Consider the following 18,304-nt stretch of genomic DNA (forward strand, 5'->3'; position numbering starts at 1 on the left):
TGGAAACCGCACATCAAACAAGCCAGAAAACTGAATCTCCCAAAACTGACGCCATGACGTAAGAAAAATTCACTATAAAAGATAGTTGGAACCTTGCAACATATATAAAACTAATTACTTAACAATAGCACAAGAGACTAAAATAGACGGTAATCCATTCAAATAGAACATGATTCAAGTTTTCAAGTGCCAAAATTTCAAACTCACAACAAAGATTGTCTTCCTGAAAGTACCCAGAAACAACACAAAACATAAGATAAAATGATTGAAATCAACGGTAACGACGAAGGGAGAGGGTGGTGTTTCTCTTCCAGGTAGCCCTGCGGGAAGGTCTTGCCTTGTGGTACAAGTGTCCCTTTCCACGCAGTCCCCTGTACTTCTTCCCAGCAGAAGTGAGCCCACGAAGCTCTCTGTGCTTGTGAACAGGATTGCAGAGCCAGTTGATTCTTGGGTCATTACGGATAGCATTATGTGCAACATCAACCAGGATTACCTCAAAGTACTTGTAGGTTGAATCCTGCATTCAAAGATTGCAAAACAGGAAATGTAAGCAGGACATCACAAATTCAAATAAACACCGAGCCACAGAAACAAATAAATAAATAAAAACAAGTTCTGTAACCCAAGTATATGAAGAGAATCAAAACCGAGTCACAAACCTCATTGATCCAGTATGAGTTGAGAACCCTAAGGCCTCCCAACTTACGGCCAGCACGCTCCTCAGCAACAGACCTCTTGCTGCGCTGAAACTTTAGTTGTGTCACACCCTGGTTTGTGGGCTTCCCATATACAATACCCTTGGGAACAGGCCTCTTGCGACCACCACGCCTTACACGGACACGGTAAACAACATAACCCTGCACAAAATTTTACTACAATTATCAGCCACATGAACGAATTCAATTAAACCTGGCTGGGGCACAAAGACCAAGAGGTGCAGAGAAGAGACAACAAAAAAACATTTTAAAGAAATATATAGGACACAGAAAATAGTGCACTGTATCGGAAGGAGACAACAGCAAAGACCATAGATAGAACTCGCTCAGCAGAAGATCAATTGTTTGGTTTAGCATAGCTGGTCTCAGGAAGCATACAATCATTGAAGGAAAGCAACATTTTTAGGTAAAATGCTTAAGCATCAGAATGCTGCTTAACCAGCACACATACTGGATTAGGCCCACAGGAGCACAACAAAAGGAAACAATTCACAACAGGAAGCATGCATGCTGACTGAAAGAATGATATCCATCATTACAAAACGGGTATGAAATGAAACTAATAGACCACAGGATAAGCACCAGATAAGACAGTAATCCTTAGCAACACACAACCATAATCATCATTTCATCGAGTCAAAAGACAAACATGGGAATACATGTATATCAAATGGCCGGAAGCCTATTAAACTTGGTCATAAAAGTTAAAACCCATAATTTAAAACATGAGTTGTGTATGGCACGTAATTTAAGAAATTATCACTACCTGCTTGGCCTTGTAACCCAAACGACGAGCCTTGTCAGGGCGTGTGGGCCTTGTGACACGGACGATAGAAGGATGCTGGCGATACTCCCAACAGCGCACCCTCTGGAGGAACCTCATCACATCAGACTGCTTCTTCCTCCATATCTCCGACACATACTTGTAGGCTCCTAATGCCACCAAAATAAAACAAACAAAACCACATATTAGATAAACAGATCATTACTCAATTAATATCTATAAACATCTAAAGCTACACATCACAATCTCAAGCAATACCCATGTCCATCAGTTTCTAAAGATTGTTTCCAATGTTGTAATCCCCCAACTCAAGCATTTCAAGGAAATCAATTTCAGATTAAACCCATTTTAAGCAATCAAAAACCAAATCATAACAAATGTGTCAATAACAGTCACTAATTTCATTCAAATTATGAAAACTAACTTTAGTCATATAACTACTTTAAACTAAAGACTATCAGCCAAACTATTTAAACCATGAAATGTGGTGGACGGGCTAGTAAATATAAGGAACAAGAGAAATAACAAAAGATTTTAAGTTCATAAATTTTCATCTTCTGTAAGCTTGGAAACCAACAACAAGAAGCTCGGTAAGCTAAGCATCAGACAAATCAAATGCATATCAAACAGATTCAGCGGAAGTTTCATTGTTTATATAAATAAAAACAGATGCATGAAATTCAAAATGAAAATGAAACAAAATCTGAGAGAGAGAGAGAGAGAGAGAGAGAGAGGTACCCATCGTATCAGAAATGAGCTGCGAGGCACAGGTTTCGGCAGTTGAGCTAGGGTTTTCGCCACACGAAGAGTGAGGGTTTGTGATGAAAGCGGGACTTTATAGCGGTGGAAGGTATCGTGAACTTCGGATCTGAGCCGTCCATTCTTTTTTACAAACCCTAAACTTTAAAAATAGTCTCGAAAAGACGATGTGTCGTATATGGCAAACGACATCGTGTTTTCCTTCCTGGTTTCTAGACAGGCTCTTTTTTTCTAGGCCCAAACTTGAAGATGCCCTTTTAGCCCAGCTCCTGGCCTAATCAGGCCAAATTTGAAAATTCCCCATTTTTAAAGGCTGTAAAGGCCAACAAATAAACTGCGGGCTTTCATCACCACAAACCTTCAATTTCACTTTCTGTGTGGAGAAATTATAAAATACTACGATAGTATGGTCACGTGACAGCAATAGCTCATTTCTATGCAGACCGGTATCCCTCTCTCTCTCTCTCAAGAATCAGTTCCATTTTCTTTTTTTTTCTTTTTTTTTGGTAAGGAAGAGAAAGGAACTACAACCGGAAACCACGCGGTCACGCAGGCCCTAACAAGTCAAAATAAAACGGGATCGAACAACTTAAAGGAAGACCCCGATCCCACAGATGGGAGGGATGAAGATTATGGCCTAAGCTAGCTACAGCATCAGCCGTGAAGTATGCTTCTCGAAAGACATGCTGGAAAGAAACCTCTTCGCAATAAGAACTCAGCATATGAATATCTTTCACAAGGAGGCTAATACTCCAAGGAACCGATACCACATTGTTGACGCAATCAATGATGAGTTTGGAGTCTCCTTCCACTAGAATTTTCCGCCAACCATTATGGAGAGCATGGGCTAGGCCATCTCACAGAGCCAAACATTCTGCAACTGTGATAGACACCTGACCAGAGTTCTTAGCTCCAGCCAAACGAACATTACCATTCCAATCACGAATTACAAAACCCATAGCAGCCAAGTTACCACGCACCGAGCCATCAAAATTTACTTTAATCCAGTCCAGAGGAGGCGGCTTCCACTTGATGTCAAGCACCCCTATAGACTTCTGAGGAGGGCAAGACTTGATTTTCCAGTAATCCAGCCCAATGCGACCAACCACATTGAGAGCTCTAACTGGGTGGGGAGCAATATCTTTAAAAATACAATTGTTCCTGGCTTCCCAAATTTGCCAACAGAGCAGAAGGGCTTTTGAAAGGGCATTTGGGCCGTCTGTAGCCTTAGTGTATGGTAACACATCCAACCAATCGATGCCGTCAAAATTTTGTTGAGCAAAGTTGGGGAAAAGAGACGTGCACCTCCAAATATTCACTGCAAATTGACATTCAAAAAATAAGTGGTTAATGGTCTCCATATGATTATTACAAAGAGGGCATTCTGGATTGATATTGGGAAGATATTTGTATAGATGGCCTCTAACTTGCAATCTTTTTCGAATGAGTAACCAAGAAAAAAGCTTGACTTTGGGGGGCAGAGTTAAACTCCACATTTTCTTCAAAAGGGGGGCTTTAGGGTGGCTTTGTTCATCCTGTAATTGAAGATTATATGCAGACTTTAAAGAGAACTTCCCATTAGGGTTGGGCCCCCATATTAACTCATCCTGAAGAGGAGATAAGGGCAGAGGAATGGTGAGAATTTTTTCTATAATGTCTTCATCAATGACTTGACTGAGTTTGTCACGTTGCCACACCTGATTTTGAATAAATCATGACACTTTAATATTCAAATTGATATTATTTCTAAGAAAAGCAGGAATTAGATCTAATAAAGGAAAAGGGAATACCCAATTAGCAGTCCAAAAAGGAATGGATTGACCATTACCAACAATCCATCTAATACCTTTATGAAGCACAGAACGCGCATCAAGAATGGCTTTCCAAGTCGAAGAATGCGAAGTCTTTTTTGCTGCTGAAAGAAAACAGTCCTTCTTTAAATATTTCTTGGCCATAATCTGAGCCCACCAATTGGAGGAGTCAGTTAAGCAGATCCATCCTAATTTTGCTAAGGCCGCCTTATTAAATTGAGTAGCAGATCTGACCCCGAGGCCCCCTAAACTTTGAGGTAAGCAGATATCTTTCCAGGCAACAGGGGGACTTTATTACCATTTGACAAGCTCATATTTATATATATTTTACATCAAATTCACTTGCCTTTTCTTAGTTAGTTCCTTATATCTTTGAGCTATTTACTTTATTTTTGTGTTTTGTAGGATCTGTCAAGCAAAGAAAAGAAAAATAGCATGAGTAGGATTTTTAAGTAACAAATTCGTCAAAACTGCCTGTGCAGATCAGCTAATTTTGGAAGCAAGTTGTGAACAGCTCAGAATGAATTAGAGAACGTGCCTTATATGCCTGGAAAGCTACAGATGTCTATTTTCTGGAGCCACTCGCGGATTGTTCATATCATTTTTCTAGAAGAAGTTATGGCCGTTTTAACACTGAAAGGTCCACAAGAGGCTGAGCAGTTTGTAACTGCAAGGAAAGCAATAAACCCAATAAATCTAGCAGCCAAGAACAAGCCAACGGACACCTACTCACATATCTGAGGAAATGGAATTAAAGATGAGGATTAGGTGGGAGTAATGGGCATAAAGGCCGCCCAAAGAGTTACAATTGTTTTACCATTTTCTCTCACTTATTGTCATCAATAAATTGCTATTTAGTGAGAGGAGAGAAGGCAGTTTGGAGGAGGCAAGGCAGCAACGGTGGGCAAGAGAGGAGGAAGGAGAAAATCCTGGCATTCTCTTCTTTCGGTTTTACCGTCTCAAACTCATGTTTTTCTTTTGGTTTTATTTAAGAATAATGTGTAGCTAAATTCTTAGTAGTTAGGGGCTGTTTTGAAGCCCCTGATATGATTGCAAACGTGTTATGACATTTCGTTTCAATTTCTTTTATGAAAGGATGAAAATTGCTTCAAAAATTAGCTGATCTGCACAGGCAGTTTTGACGAATTTGTTACTTAAAAATCCTACTCATGCTATTTTTCTTTTCTTTGCTTGACAGATCCTACAAAACACAAAAATAAAGTAAATAGCTCAAAGATATAAGGAACTAACTAAGAAAAGGCAAGTGAATTTGATGTAAAATATATATAAATATGAGCTTGTCACCATTACCCCAAAAGAAACGTCTACAGCAAGAATTCATTTCCTTACAAACTTCTTTGGGGCATTTAAAACAAGAGAGAGTATGGTTCGGGATACCTGTAGCACTAGCCTTGATCAAGGTGAGGCGCCCCGCCCTAGATAAAGTTTGGGCCTTCCAGCCAGCAAACTTGGAATGAATTCTATCTATCATCATCTTGGCATTAACAGGGTCTTTCCAAAAGATAATATTTTGTATGCCAAGGTACCGACCAAGAGTGGATTTGTGTTGAATCTGCAGAAGGTTGCTTAGAGCAATCCTAGCTTGAGAATGGACATTGCCAGAAAAATAGACGGTGGACTTGTGCAGGTTGATTTTCTGCCCTGACACTTTGGAGAAGTTTTCTAGTAAGTGATTGATGTTTCTGGCAGCCATAGCAGTAGCCCTAACAAAAATAAGACAATCATCTGCAAAAACCAGGTTAGAAATACGATCACCTCCATGTGAAGAGAGGAGACCCACATTAGTTTTAGGATTTTGAGCAAGAATATTAAATTGCCTTATAAAAGGCTCCATGCAGAGAATAAAGATGTAAGGAGATAAAGGATCTCCTTGACGAATACCTCGAGAAGCTTTAAAGTGGCCATAAGGAGATCCATTGATTAGCATGGAGAAAGAAGTGCTTGAAACACAATTCATAATACGATCGCACCAATTATTGCTAAAGCCAAATTGAGACAGGCAACATCTAATATAGTTCCAGTCAAGTAAATCATAAGCCTTTTCAAGGTCAAGTTTGATAGCCATAGCACCTCTGGAACCTTTCTTAGGCTTAAAATCATGGAATAATTCATGAGCAATAAGAATATTGTCAAAGATGGATCTTCCTGGGGCGAAGGCTCCCTGATTTTTGGATATGCATTTCGAAAGAATAGGCCTAAGTCGACTAACAAGGATTTTAGTGACTATCTTATACGAGACATTGCATAAGCTAATAGGTCTAAAATGGTTAACAGATTCAGGAGTGGCAACTTTGGGGATAAGGGCTATATTAGTGTGGTTAATGTCCTGAAGGGGAATATTATTGGAAATAAATTCATTGACTAGTTTTTTCACCAAGTGTTTAGTACTGTCCCAACATTTTTGATATAAGACAGCATGTAAGCCATCAGGTCCAGGAGCTTTAAGGGGGCCAATACTCTTTATAGCACACTCTAATTCAAAATTAGAGACAGGAGCCAAGAGATTCTCATTATCGAAACTAGTGACACAAGGCTCAACCACTTGAAGGAAATTTGTCATTAAGTGGTGGTTAGGTGCTTGCTCAGCCGTAAATCTTAGCTTAAAAGCCTTGATAAAAGCATTAGGAAGACTATCACCCTCAACCCAGAGACCATCTAAATCTCTAACACGAAGGATTTGATTACGTTTTCTTCTTATGAGGGCTTGAGTGTGGAAATATTTGGTGTTTTTGTCACCCAACTGGAGCCAGTTAGCTCTAGATTTTTGGGCATAGAAAACCTCTTCTTGTTCAAGCAGAAGTTTTAACTCAGTGTTTAGTTTGAAATCTCTGTCTAACATAAAAGGGGCATAAGGGTTTTGAGCCAACTGCTCTTGGATAACAACTAAGTTTTCTTGGGTAATTCTAATTTTATGAAAGAGGTCTCCAAACACATTTCTATTCCAAGTTTTTAGCTGGTGTTTGAAGGTATTACAGCAGGTTTGAATCTGCTGGGCAGCATTTCCAACATAGGAGCAATTCCAAGTTTGAGACACGACATGGTCAAAATCCTTGTGGGCTAGCCACATGGCTTCAAATCTAAAAGCTTTAGGGATTTTTCTTGAGGTTTGGTTACACTTTAGGAGAATAGGACCATGGTCAGATCTCACAATAGGTAAGTTATGGAGTTCAGAGAGAGGATGAAGACTCATCCACTCAGGGTTTGCTAGAGCACGATCTAATCTTTCATAAATGATGGTATTGTCACGATGCCCATTGCACCAAGTAAATGGAACACCAGTAGCAGTCATAGAAACAACTTCACAATCGTCTATAAACTTATTGAAGTTCCTCATGGCTGGAGACAACTCCTGAGAGCCACCAACCTTTTCATTAGGAGAACAAATGCTGTTAAAATCACCAAGTAACAGCCAAGGGTTATTACTCACAGGTTTTAACAAAGCAATTTCTCTCCAGAGATTTATCTGTTTGGCTTTTTGAGGGTAGGCATACACGAAAGTGGTAGTCCAAATCTTATTGGTAGCTAAGTCTTGTAACTCACAATTAATGTAACGCTCGTGGTAATTCAAAATACTTATATTAAAGATAGTAGGATTCCACATCAAGATTATCCCCCCACATTGACCGATAGAGGGGATACAAAAACTACCATTAAAACCCAGCCTCTGGATCAAGCGATCAGCCTGATCCTGAGAGGCCCTGGAATCTAAAATCCAAAAAACATCTAAACTTAAAGTACTAATATAAAACATAGATTGGAGAATAAAGCCACGCCAGGCACTGCCTCGGCTATTCCAGACTAAAATCTTCATGGATTGGGTGTGTTAACTTCAGGGTCAGCAGGGTGAAAGACCTCCAGAATTTCAACACTTGGTTCTGACTCCTCCTGAACTTCTTCAAAAAGCTCTCTAGCTCTCTTCTTAGGGCTCTTGAAAGCCATAGCATTAGAAGAGTTGTTCTCCTCCTGAGAAAAGCTCGGTTCTGTAACCACCTTCTTTCCTTTATCTGCCCCACTAGTCCCATCATCTTTAAAATAGACTCTAGGGATCGAAACGGAGCTCTCATCAGCAATTCTAATACCTCTAGCCACTTCATTGAAAGTTCTACCATCCCTCATAGCTCCTTTGACTTTCCCCTTGCGACTCGACACCACAGTCCAGCCCACATCTTTTTCATCAGTATTCTGCATATTACCATCCTCTCCCTCATCACCATTCTCATTCTTATGGATATCTTCAACAGTAATGGGCTGCGGAAACACCAGAATCACATCATCTTGCAGTTTCCTTTGATCATCCTCATCTAGCACCAAGTCTCTTGGAAAGAAACTAGGTTCGTTGCTCAACCTCTCCACTTGGAGATAGTTTTTGTTGGATATCTTGACAGGGCACACATGTCCCGGCTCTTTTTTCTGGCTGCAGTAAAAACAAATAGCAAACAGGGCCTCATAACTTATGTAGATCCGAGTTTCCTTTGGGTCATCTCCTAGAATCAAGCACCTCTTCAAGGGTTTGGTTAAATCCACCTCCAAGCAAACTCGGACGAACATACTCTGTTTTCCCACCATGGAAGCTTGGTCAATGCTAATAGGGGTCCCAAGGATGGAGACCAAATCACTTAAAACTTTTGGATCCTTGTAGTGTAACAGCAAGAAAGGAATTCTCGCCCAGCAAACGATAGACTCGACCGAAGCGTGGAAAGGGGAAAAATCAGGTCTCCACGTTTGCAACGCAAAAATCTGACCTTGGACAAACCAGGGTCTATGCTTAAGCACATACTCTACATCCTCTTCTGCATAAAACTCAATCTTATACCAGTCTCTGCCAATGTGATCAACAAAGACTTCTTCTTGCAAGTTTTTCCAATCGCTTTTCAGTCTATTCCTAATGGCCCGCCCCGGGACAGGGACGCCAAAAACTTTCCCAACGAGACATAGAGCTTCGAAATGACTCTGCATATTTGAAGCAAGGGCAGTGGTGGACACCCTAGTTTCATTGTTTTCCATGGTGAAGGTAAAACGGCCTTTGTGAATTGTGGAGGGTTCACGGGGTGAAGCCCTCCTTGGATTTGGGTGGGGTTTAGGACTGGAGCTACGACCACAAACCAAAACGAAGCAGTTTCTATTTTAAGAATTTTTTTTGTTTATATATAAAAATAATAATAATAATAAAATAAAATAAAAAAACAGTTTTTCTGATAATAGTTTATGTAGTGGTGGATGAGTAAAGTTATATAGGCTTCATGGTCGGAGTGAAATTGATTGATTATTGATGGTGGTGTTATTTTTAAATGTAGGAGAGTTCAATTCAAACACGTCTGCCTGCCCATATCAAAACGACACCATCTTCACCGTCGTACACCAAGTCTCCACCACTTAAAACCTACCAAGTTAAAAATCAAACAAAAAACCCACCCCAATTCATTTCCTCTTTGTTACACCAAGCTTCAAGCTCCAAGCTCCAAGCTCCAGCCATGGCCGCCATCTCACTCTCTCTCTCTCCAAACCCTAGCTTCACAACCACCACCACCCACAAGCCCTCCCACTCCCTCTCTACCCCCACTTTTCTCAAATTCCCAACCGAATCCCCATCCACCATCAAATCCCTCACCCACGCGCCCCTACCCCATACCCCAACCCCAACCCCGCGCGCCACCTTCTCCACACGCGCAGCCGCATCCACAACCCCATCCACCACATTCCACGGCCTCTGCTACGTCCTCGGCGATAACATCGACACCGATCAGATCATCCCCGCCGAGTACCTGACCCTAGTCCCCTCCAACCCCTCGGAGTACGAGAAGCTCGGATCCTACGCGCTCTGCGGTCTCCCGGACGCCCACTCCACACGCTTCGTGACCCCGGGTGAGACCAAGTCCAAGTACTCGATCATAATCGCTGGCGCGAACTTTGGGTGCGGGTCATCGCGCGAGCACGCGCCAGTGGCCCTAGGGGCGGCGGGCGTTGCTGCGGTAGTGGCGGAGTCCTACGCGCGCATCTTCTTCAGGAACTCGGTGGCGACTGGCGAGGTGTACCCGCTGGAGTCGGAGGTTAGGGTTTGCGAGGAGTGCAAGACTGGAGATGTGGTGAGCATCGAGCTGAGCGAGAGCCGTCTGATCAATCACACGACTGGGAAAGAGTACACGTTGAAGCCCATTGGGGATGCGGGCCCAGTTATTAGAGCTGGTGGGATTTTTGCTTATGCTAGAGAAGCTGGAATGATTCCCACCTTGACTTCTTCTTAGATTTTTCCTTGTGAGTATTTATTTGGGTATTTTGTGGTTCTGGGTCTTTGCCATTTTGTATGTTGAAGCTAAGCTTAATGGTTACTGGTGTATTATGCTAATTTAGAAATAAAAACATGAATTGTTTTTGTCAATTCACCTTTCTTTTTAATAGTTCAGTTTGCTATAAAAACATAGTTCTTCTCAGTTTTCTAATCATATTTATGCCTGATGCTCTGGTTCCTAATATGTTACATCAGGAACTTTGAAGTTTCTAGTCTGGAATTGTGCAGGATGTGCTAGGCCTTCTTTGTCAAATATACTTCTCATAGTCCTCACTTAATTTGTTTCTTGGAAACTAAAACCGGTTTTTTTTCTAACACAAGCGATAGTCTAAACTAAAACCGGTCGGTTTTTAGACATTCCTCTGTTGGAATCATCAAGTGCTAAATCTATCCATTGAACTTCTGCATGAAATATTCATCTAACTCAACTCAACATGGAATTACATTTGCTGGTTTATGCCTACCCACTAACGGCACCTGCAACTTTCCACATGGAATTACATGAAAATTCCTCTTAAAGGTCCTTCATTCACTTGGCATAATAGTCAGATTCATTTTACTAGAATTTGGGGAAAACTTGATAAGGTTTTCATAATCATTCCCTCTTTACTATTTGTCCTCAAGATTTTATAGATACTTATTGAAAATTTTGACCATAGTCCTATTCATTTTTCATTCAGAAATGCTACCTGTTTCTATTTATTTCCGTTTTACCTTTTTTTTTCCCCTCTCTTACAAACTGCATTGAAACATCATACCCTACTAATCCCATTCGTGCTTTTCTTGGAAATATACAAAAATCAAACTACATCATCTCCTTTGGGATAGAAAAAAAAAAAAAAAAACTAGACAATATTATTTACGCATTTTTACAATTCTCCTTCCCCTCATACCATTCGGCGCACGAAAGAAATTTACTTTACAAAAATTAAAAAACTAGAACTACACGAAGAAATTTACTGGGTTCTTGCTCAGTTTAATTGGCTAAAATTAGGTAAATACTAAAGTATTTCATGCTTCTGCTACTTTATTTATTAATAAAAAATCTTATTTCTATAATTAAATATGATATTGTTATTGAGAAATAGGGTTTAGCCTAGTAAAAAATCTTTTTCCACTGTCATTTTGGTAGTGTGTGTGTTAGAAACCACCCTCCCCTGTTTTTATCAAAAATGTTCAAAAAATCTTTTCTGATTTGTTTAATGCTTTCTTTCATGGACACTATTTCCCAAATTAATCATACTTTCACTTTAATTCCAAAAAAAAACCCTCATGAATGAGTCATTTCCGACCTATAAGTCTTTATAATGTAAGAGAATATAATTTGATACTGTTTTCGAAGGTGGGTCAGTCCGATTTACCTCTTGAATTGGAATCGAAACCGATAGTTATATACAGTCTGGTTTTTATACAAAATGTCTATAGGAATTAAATCAAACCAGACCTATACGGTTCCAGTTCGGTTTGGTCGGTTTGGGGTTTGGAATAAGAGCAAAATAAAAAGAGGTGAAGAAGAGAGAAATAGGTGAATAGATAAAGAGGAAGAGAGAGGAAAAGAGAGAGGTGAAAAACGACGACTATGGTTCACCAAAATGATAAAATAGTAGGACTAGAGTTGTTATTTAGTTGGGTATAAATTAGGATTAAGTCATTTGGGTATTAATTGGGTTAAAATATCTAGATATTACTTGAGGTTACTAATGTGATTTCAATATTAGTTGGGCTTAACGACGTCATTTAATAAAAAAATCTTATTTCTATAATTAAATATGATATTATTATTGAGAAGTAGGGTATGGCCTAATAGAAAAGGCCCTTGACTTAGAGACCAATGATCAAAAGTTCAAACTCCACTATTATTTTGGTTGATCAAAAGTTCAAACTCCACTATTATTTTGGTAGTGTGTGTGTGTTAGAAACCACCCTCCCATGTTTTTATAAAAAAATATTTAAAAATTCTTTTCTGATTCGTTTAATGCTTTCTTTCATGCTTTTCACTTTAATTCCAAAAAATAATCCTCATGAATGAGTCATTTCCAACCTATAAGTCTTTATAATGTAAGAGAATATAATTGATACTGTTTTTGAAGGTTGGTCAGTCCGGTTTACCTCTCGAATTGGAATCGAAACTTGTTGGCGCTAAATCTTGAATAGATAGAGATGAGTGCAACTTACAAGTGGGATGGACGATCAAGAGATCGATTGGGTGTTGGATGCCGATTCTTCCTGTCCTTGGATGCTGATCCTGAATAGAAGATAAGCGAAGCTCGTGAGGTCTATGGAACCGGTGTGGAACCAGCCTAAGACCCTCCGATGCTCAAGTAAGATTGTTTTTAAGAGCTCTTGCTGTTGACCATATAGAAGTATAAAAGTCAAGCTGAAAAGTCTTACCCCTGTATTGTAGTGGGAGGGGCATACTTATAGAGGGCATTTAGTATGCTCTTAGCGCTCATTTTCGATGTGGGACTCGTGGGAGGGCCCTATGAGGTTGACACGAGTCCTTAGATATTTCAGGCGGGTGCTTCGAGGTTGATTCTGCAGAATCGGTAGGGGATACCGATTGTAGGCTGTGTTGGGCCCTGTAATGATCTTTTGCTGCTTTGAGACAATATCATCAGTAGCCTATGCCGATTGTCCGAGGCCTTGGGTGCTTGGGCGAGTTTATGAGATCCACGTGTCGTTGTACGAGTGGAGGGTCAGATATGGTACAAACAGTAGTCCCCCAAGTTGCCGATTGAGAAGCTTCTCGGTTGGGGACTTGAATGTGTATTCGGCATTCTGACCCGGACACAATGGTTCCATAATTGCCGATGGTGGTATGTAGTCCCCCAAGTGCCCAAGGGAGTGAGCTTGGATAGGAGACGGCATGATGTGCCGGTTGTTGCAAAGGGGCGAGTGAAAACTCATGAATATGCGGCTGCCGTTCGGCACGAGAGGTGAGTGAGAACTCATCAATGTGCGTCTGCCGTTCGGCACGAGAGGTGAGTGAGAACTCATCAATGTGCGCCTGCCGTTCGGCATGAGAGGTGAGTGAGAACTCATCAATGTGCGCCTGCCGTTCGGCACGAGAGGTGAGTGAGAACTCATCAATGTGCGCCTGCCGTTCGGCACGAGAGGTGAGTGAGAACTCATCAATGTGCGCCTGCCGTTCGGCACGAGAGGTGAGTGAGAACTCATCAATGTGCGCCTGCCGTTCGGCACGAGAGGTGAGTGAGAACTCATCAATGTGCGCCTGCCGTTCGGCACGAGAGGTGAGTGAGAACTCATCAATGTGCGCCTGCCGTTCGTTAGTGGAGTTGTGCTCGAAGGTGGCTAGATCTGCCACGTTCGGGAAGTTGAAGCGTCTCCGAGGATTGGAAGCGTTGCAACTGACGTTTGGTCTCTCCCATGCATGCGTGACACGTGTCGGCATGGCTGTGAAGAGCCGCGTCGTTTCGTATCCCGATGCGTCGCTTCGCTTCCCGATGCTAAATCGGCCTTATAAATGTGAGGAGAAGACGAGAGTACAAATACTTGGAAATTTTGAGAGCAAAGAGAGCTTGTGAGAGGCGATTTCCGGCAACCGTGCTGAGGCTGAGCAGGCGATTTCCGGCAAGTTTGAACAAGGCGGAGGCGATTTCCGACGAACTTGAGCCACCGTGCAAACAAGGTATGTTGCCGTGTTTTCGTATTCCCATGGATCAAAGTGTTGAATTGCAAGAATTTATGTTTGAACAATGTATGAACAAGCATGAACACGCATGAACACGTATGAACGTAGTGTTTTTAGGAGGTAGAATAGGATTTGGATTCTAGCACAGCCCTTAGTGTACGTTCGTGTGTTGTTTGTAGATGTCAGATACCGAATCCGAGCGTAGGCGTAGTCCGAGGGCATTCGAGGATGAGTCGTCCTCGGGGAGTTCTGCCGAAGAGAGTGGGAGTTCTGAATCTGTGAGCTCTTCGAGCTGTGAGATAGTGGAGGGGGCAGGAGGGCGTGCCGAGGCTGGGGGTACTTCAACGAGGGTGCCTGGGGGTGATGAGCCTTCGACCTCGGGTCGTGAGGCCGATGGGGGTGGTGTCTCTGTTGCCGTTCCCGGGGAAGGGGTGCTGAGGGTCGTCAGGGGTAGGCAACGGATCCCGATGGCGAAGCCCACGGAACCTGTGTTCGGAGTAGATGACTTAGAGCCGAACACACTGACCGAATCCGAGTTGGCGAAGATTCGGTCGGAGTACAACATTCCGGAATCGGTAGGGATGCGAATTCCGGAGCCCTTAGAGTCGCTAAGTGACAATGACAAGGGGGTGGTCTTCTTCACAGATGTGTTTAAGCATGGCCTTCGGCTGCCGTTAAAGCATTCGGTGCAGAAGATCCTGGCGGCGATCGGTTATGCGCCAGGGCAGTATAACCCAAATTTTTGGATTACGCTGCTCGGGACGATCACGGCGTTCAGCTTGGCCGGTGAGGGGGAGCCAAGCTACGAACAGTTCGCCCAGCTGTACAGTGTGACGAGGGCGAAGAGTGCCGATCATGGAGGGTGGGTTCAGTCCAACTGTCTCTCGGCAGGGCAGCGTGGGCACTTTGTGGTGGGGGTGCCGAGCTCTCAAAAGACGTGGCGCAAGCGTCGAGTGATTGTCTCCGGTGATTGGGAATCGGCACCCGGAGTTATCGTTGAGAGGAGGATTCCTACGTCCTTCCAGACAGTCGGTAGGGTAGAACCTGCCGTTCGGCAGGGTTAATAGTGTTGTGTTTTTTTTTTTTTTTTTTTTTTTTTTTTTTTTTTTTTTGGGTACTGACCGTTGGTATTTTGGTTTCAGTGTCCTTGAAACGGCCGGCCGCACCGATCAGAGAGATTGAAGCAATCGAGAGGGTGAGAGCGAAGATTGCCGAAGAAGATCGGTTTTGTAAGGAGCTGCTCTACTTCCGGAATCTGTTCAAGGCAGGCCTGATCGGTAGGGCCGAACACGATCGGAGGGTGAAGGAAGAAGAGGAAGAAGAAAAAAGGCAAAGTAAGAGATGCCGTTCGGCAGGGTCGGTGTTTTTTTCTATGCTGCCGTTTCCTTTTTGACATCGTGCTTTTCCTGTTTTGCAGTGGCAGGAGGGAGGCCTATGAGCGAGGCGACGAGGAGGCGTCTGGAGGGGCAAGGGGCGCCAAAGACGAAGAAGGTTCAGTCCCCCGGGCCGAAGAAGAGAAAGACGGCAGGGCCAGCGGGAGGGACGTCGGCTGATGAGCAGACGGTGGCTGACCGCCGGAGGGAGAAGAGGGCGGCGGAGGCAGAGGTCGTTCGGGAGGCTCACCTCCAAATGACGGGCAAACGGCAGATCGAGGGTCCCATCGATGTGACGCCGTTGCCGAAACGGCCAAGGGGCCCGAACGAGGGGACATCGGTGTTGATCCCTGATGATGAGGTGGAGGGAGAGGAGGGACCGGTTAACATCGCGTGTCCTCGGAAGGCTGTGCCGTTCATCAACTGTATGATTGACGGTGCTCAGATGGAGCTGGCTGAGCTGAAGCAACTGTCAACGAAGACGTTGCGTGAACAAACCGGTCGGGCCTTCCGTCTCCAAGCAGCGGTAAGTGTAGGATTTGTAGCTTAAGGATACTTTGATTCGGCATGTATGAATGTGTCCGTTGGTGTGGCAGGCTAATATGGACATGTGGCTCTGCGCGAAGCGAGCTGTGAATGCTGCCGAACGGTACCAAAAGAGATTTGAAGAGGGCCGTTCGAAGATCGCTGATGCCGGAAAGATGCTGCAGGAGGCGGACCAGCGTGCCGAGGAGAATGCGGCGAAAATTGCTGAGCTGGCGTCGAAGCTGGCGGCGGCCGAGCTGGACGTGATGGCTGCCCATGAGGCGAAGGCAGCGGTAGAGGTGGCGATGGATGCGGCCGAGCGGTCGCATGCCAGGGAGCTAGTAGAGGAGAAGGCGAAGGCCGTTGCGGACTACCGATCGTCGGAGGAGTTTACACGATTGGTGGATAGAGAGGTCATGGAGCAATGTGACGACTTTCTCTATCGAGTCAAACGGTATAATGCTGACAAGAAGCTGAACCTGAACTTCCTCCGGGATCCACCACCGCTGCCGGAAGGGGTGACCGAAGAGATGGTGGAGGCCTACAAGGGCGAGGATGCCGAGGCCGAGGAAACCGACGACACCGATTCAAGCAGTGGGGAGGAAGGTCATCCCGGGCCGAGGGCTGCCGTTACGTCTACTGCCGAGCCGTCGACTGATCCTGTGCCTGCGTCAGCTGATGTCGATGTTGTAGCGACCGAAGCCGATCCACCCACCTCGTAGACTTTTGTTTTTAACATTTTTGAGCGTGCCGAACGGCGTATTGTAAAGACAGATGGCCCTTCTGTGGCCCCTTATTTATCAATGTTCAGTTTGTTTCGGGTTAATGTGCCATGTCCCTTAATTCTGTATGTGCGCATGTCGTATGTAGAGTATGTTTGACATAATATTGCTGAATGGTAGTGCCGTATGTATAGAATAGGGAGTTCCAAATTAAACCGATTACAAAAGTTGATGACCGAAGGGGCGTTCACTTGTAGTAATATTTGAGATGTTCTATATTCCAAGGGTGGCCGAGGGTTTGACCATCGGTACCACGCAAACGGTAAGTGCCTGGGCGGCAGATGGTGACAACTTCGTAAGGACCTTCCCAAGATGGACCAAGGGTGCCGTCGTTGGAGTCCTTGGTGGCGAGGGAGATTTTGCGTAGTACCCAGTCCCCTACTTTAAACGATCGGCGTCTGACGCGCGAGTCGTAGTAGCGGGAAGTCCGTTGTTTGTAGGCGGCATTCCGAAGCTGAGCCTGGGAACGGTGTTCCTCAATGAGGTCCAGGTTGAGAGTGAGCTGGGCTTCGTTTTGCTCTGGCTCGTAAGATGCCGTTCGGCACGATGGTGCGTTGATCTCGACTGGAACAACGGCTTCGGAACCGAAGGCAAGGGAAAATGGCGTCTCGCCAGTCGACCGTCGATAGGAGGTATTAATGGCCCATAGCGCTTCCGGAAGGAGATCGGGCCAAGCTCCTTTAGCTGTCCCAAGCTTTTTCTTCAGCGTCTTCTTGATGATCTTGTTGATTGCTTCGACTTGGCCGTTCGACTGCGGATGTGCTGGGGAGGCGAAGAACAGGTTGATGCCAAATCGGTGGCATAGGTGCCGGAACTGAGAGGAGTCGAATTGTTTTCCGTTGTCGGTGATTATTGCGTTCGGGAGGCCGAATCGACAAATGATATTCTTCCATACGAAATGTTCAACCCTGGCTGCAGTGATTGTTGCCAAAGCTTCGGCTTCGGTCCACTTGGTAAAGTAGTCGACGGCGACGATGGCGAATTTGACCTGTCCCTTGCCCTGGGGCATAGGGCCGATGAGGTCTAAACCCCATTGGGCAAAGGGCCATGGGCTAACAATCGGAGAGAGTGGTTCGGCAGGCAGCTTTGGAACGGAGCCGAAACGCTGGCATTGATCGCACTTCTGGACCAGGGTGGTGGCATCGGCATGGAGAGTCGGCCAGTAGTACCCTTGCCGAATGGTCTTGAAAGCCAATGATCTAGCCCCAGAATGGTCCCCACAGGCCCCCTCGTGAATCTCTCGTAGGACGTAGTTTCCCTGCTGCGGGGTCATGCACCGAAGCAATGGTAAGGAGTGACCACGCCGATAGAGAATCTGATTCAGAAGGAGGTATCGTGCCGATCGGCGGCGGATAGTCGTTGCTTCAGGTTTGGGGCCAGGCAACGTGCCGTTGGCGAGGTAGGCGTGGATAGGATCCATCCAACTTGGATCCTGCCGAATGGCATGTACTTCGAGGTCGGTGGTACTGCGCCGAGTGAGGACCTCGATCGGCACACGGCGCCCTATGTTGTCGTCGATCGCTGATGCAAGGCGTGATAGAGCATTGGCGTGGCTGTTCTCGGATCTGGGGATCTGTTGAACTTGGTACGCAGTG

General features: G+C 44.3%; 4 protein-coding genes across 4 annotated transcripts; 2 read left to right on the forward strand and 2 right to left on the reverse strand.

Moving 5' to 3' along the window:
* Window positions 1-132: 132 nt before the first annotated feature.
* On the reverse strand, window positions 133-2,377 carry LOC110757156 (large ribosomal subunit protein eL15). Its single transcript, XM_021958712.2, has 4 exons — window positions 2,239-2,377; window positions 1,483-1,649; window positions 660-857; window positions 133-517 (listed from the first exon to the last, which is right to left on the reverse strand). Exons 1-4 carry the CDS (start codon window positions 2,240-2,242, stop codon window positions 272-274), a joined length of 615 nt encoding a protein of 204 aa, XP_021814404.1. The 5' UTR covers window positions 2,243-2,377; the 3' UTR covers window positions 133-271.
* A 739-nt stretch (window positions 2,378-3,116) lies between these two features.
* Window positions 3,117-3,620, reverse strand: LOC148294459 (uncharacterized). The gene has a single exon (XM_088253761.1). The coding sequence runs from the start codon at window positions 3,618-3,620 to the stop codon at window positions 3,117-3,119; it is 504 nt and encodes a 167-aa protein (XP_088109887.1).
* Window positions 3,621-9,474: 5,854 nt separating this feature from the next.
* On the forward strand, window positions 9,475-10,467 carry LOC148294460 (3-isopropylmalate dehydratase small subunit 1-like). The gene has a single exon (XM_088252891.1). The coding sequence runs from the start codon at window positions 9,563-9,565 to the stop codon at window positions 10,331-10,333; it is 771 nt and encodes a 256-aa protein (XP_088109017.1). The 5' UTR covers window positions 9,475-9,562; the 3' UTR covers window positions 10,334-10,467.
* Window positions 10,468-15,346: 4,879 nt separating this feature from the next.
* Window positions 15,347-16,649, forward strand: LOC148294461 (uncharacterized). Its single transcript, XM_088252827.1, has 2 exons — window positions 15,347-15,928; window positions 15,999-16,649. The coding sequence occupies exons 1-2, from the start codon at window positions 15,371-15,373 to the stop codon at window positions 16,647-16,649; spliced, it is 1,209 nt and encodes a 402-aa protein (XP_088108953.1). The 5' UTR covers window positions 15,347-15,370.
* Window positions 16,650-18,304: the final 1,655 nt, after the last annotated feature.

This window comes from Prunus avium, chromosome 5 (genome assembly GCF_965620075.1).
Source record: "Prunus avium chromosome 5, drPruAviu1.hap1.1, whole genome shotgun sequence".
Lineage (NCBI taxonomy): Eukaryota > Viridiplantae > Streptophyta > Magnoliopsida > Rosales > Rosaceae > Prunus > Prunus avium.

Bases quoted from the DNA above. Each gene is read 5' to 3' on its own strand.
- LOC148294459 (XM_088253761.1), bottom strand. From the start codon at position 3,620: ATGGAGACCATTAACCACTTATTTTTTGAATGTCAATTTGCAGTGAAT.
- LOC148294461 (XM_088252827.1), top strand. From the start codon at position 15,371: ATGCCGTTCGGCAGGGTCGGTGTTTTTTTCTATGCTGCCGTTTCCTTT. The intron at 15,929-15,998 runs GTAAGTGTAGGA...TTGGTGTGGCAG, and splicing joins CCTTCCGTCTCCAAGCAGCG to GCTAATATGGACATGTGGCT.
- LOC148294460 (XM_088252891.1), top strand. From the start codon at position 9,563: ATGGCCGCCATCTCACTCTCTCTCTCTCCAAACCCTAGCTTCACAACC.
- LOC110757156 (XM_021958712.2), bottom strand. The intron at 858-1,482 runs GTAGTGATAATT...AATTTTGTGCAG, and splicing joins TGGGTTACAAGGCCAAGCAG to GGTTATGTTGTTTACCGTGT. The intron at 518-659 runs GTTTGTGACTCG...CTTTGAATGCAG, and splicing joins ACTCATACTGGATCAATGAG to GATTCAACCTACAAGTACTT.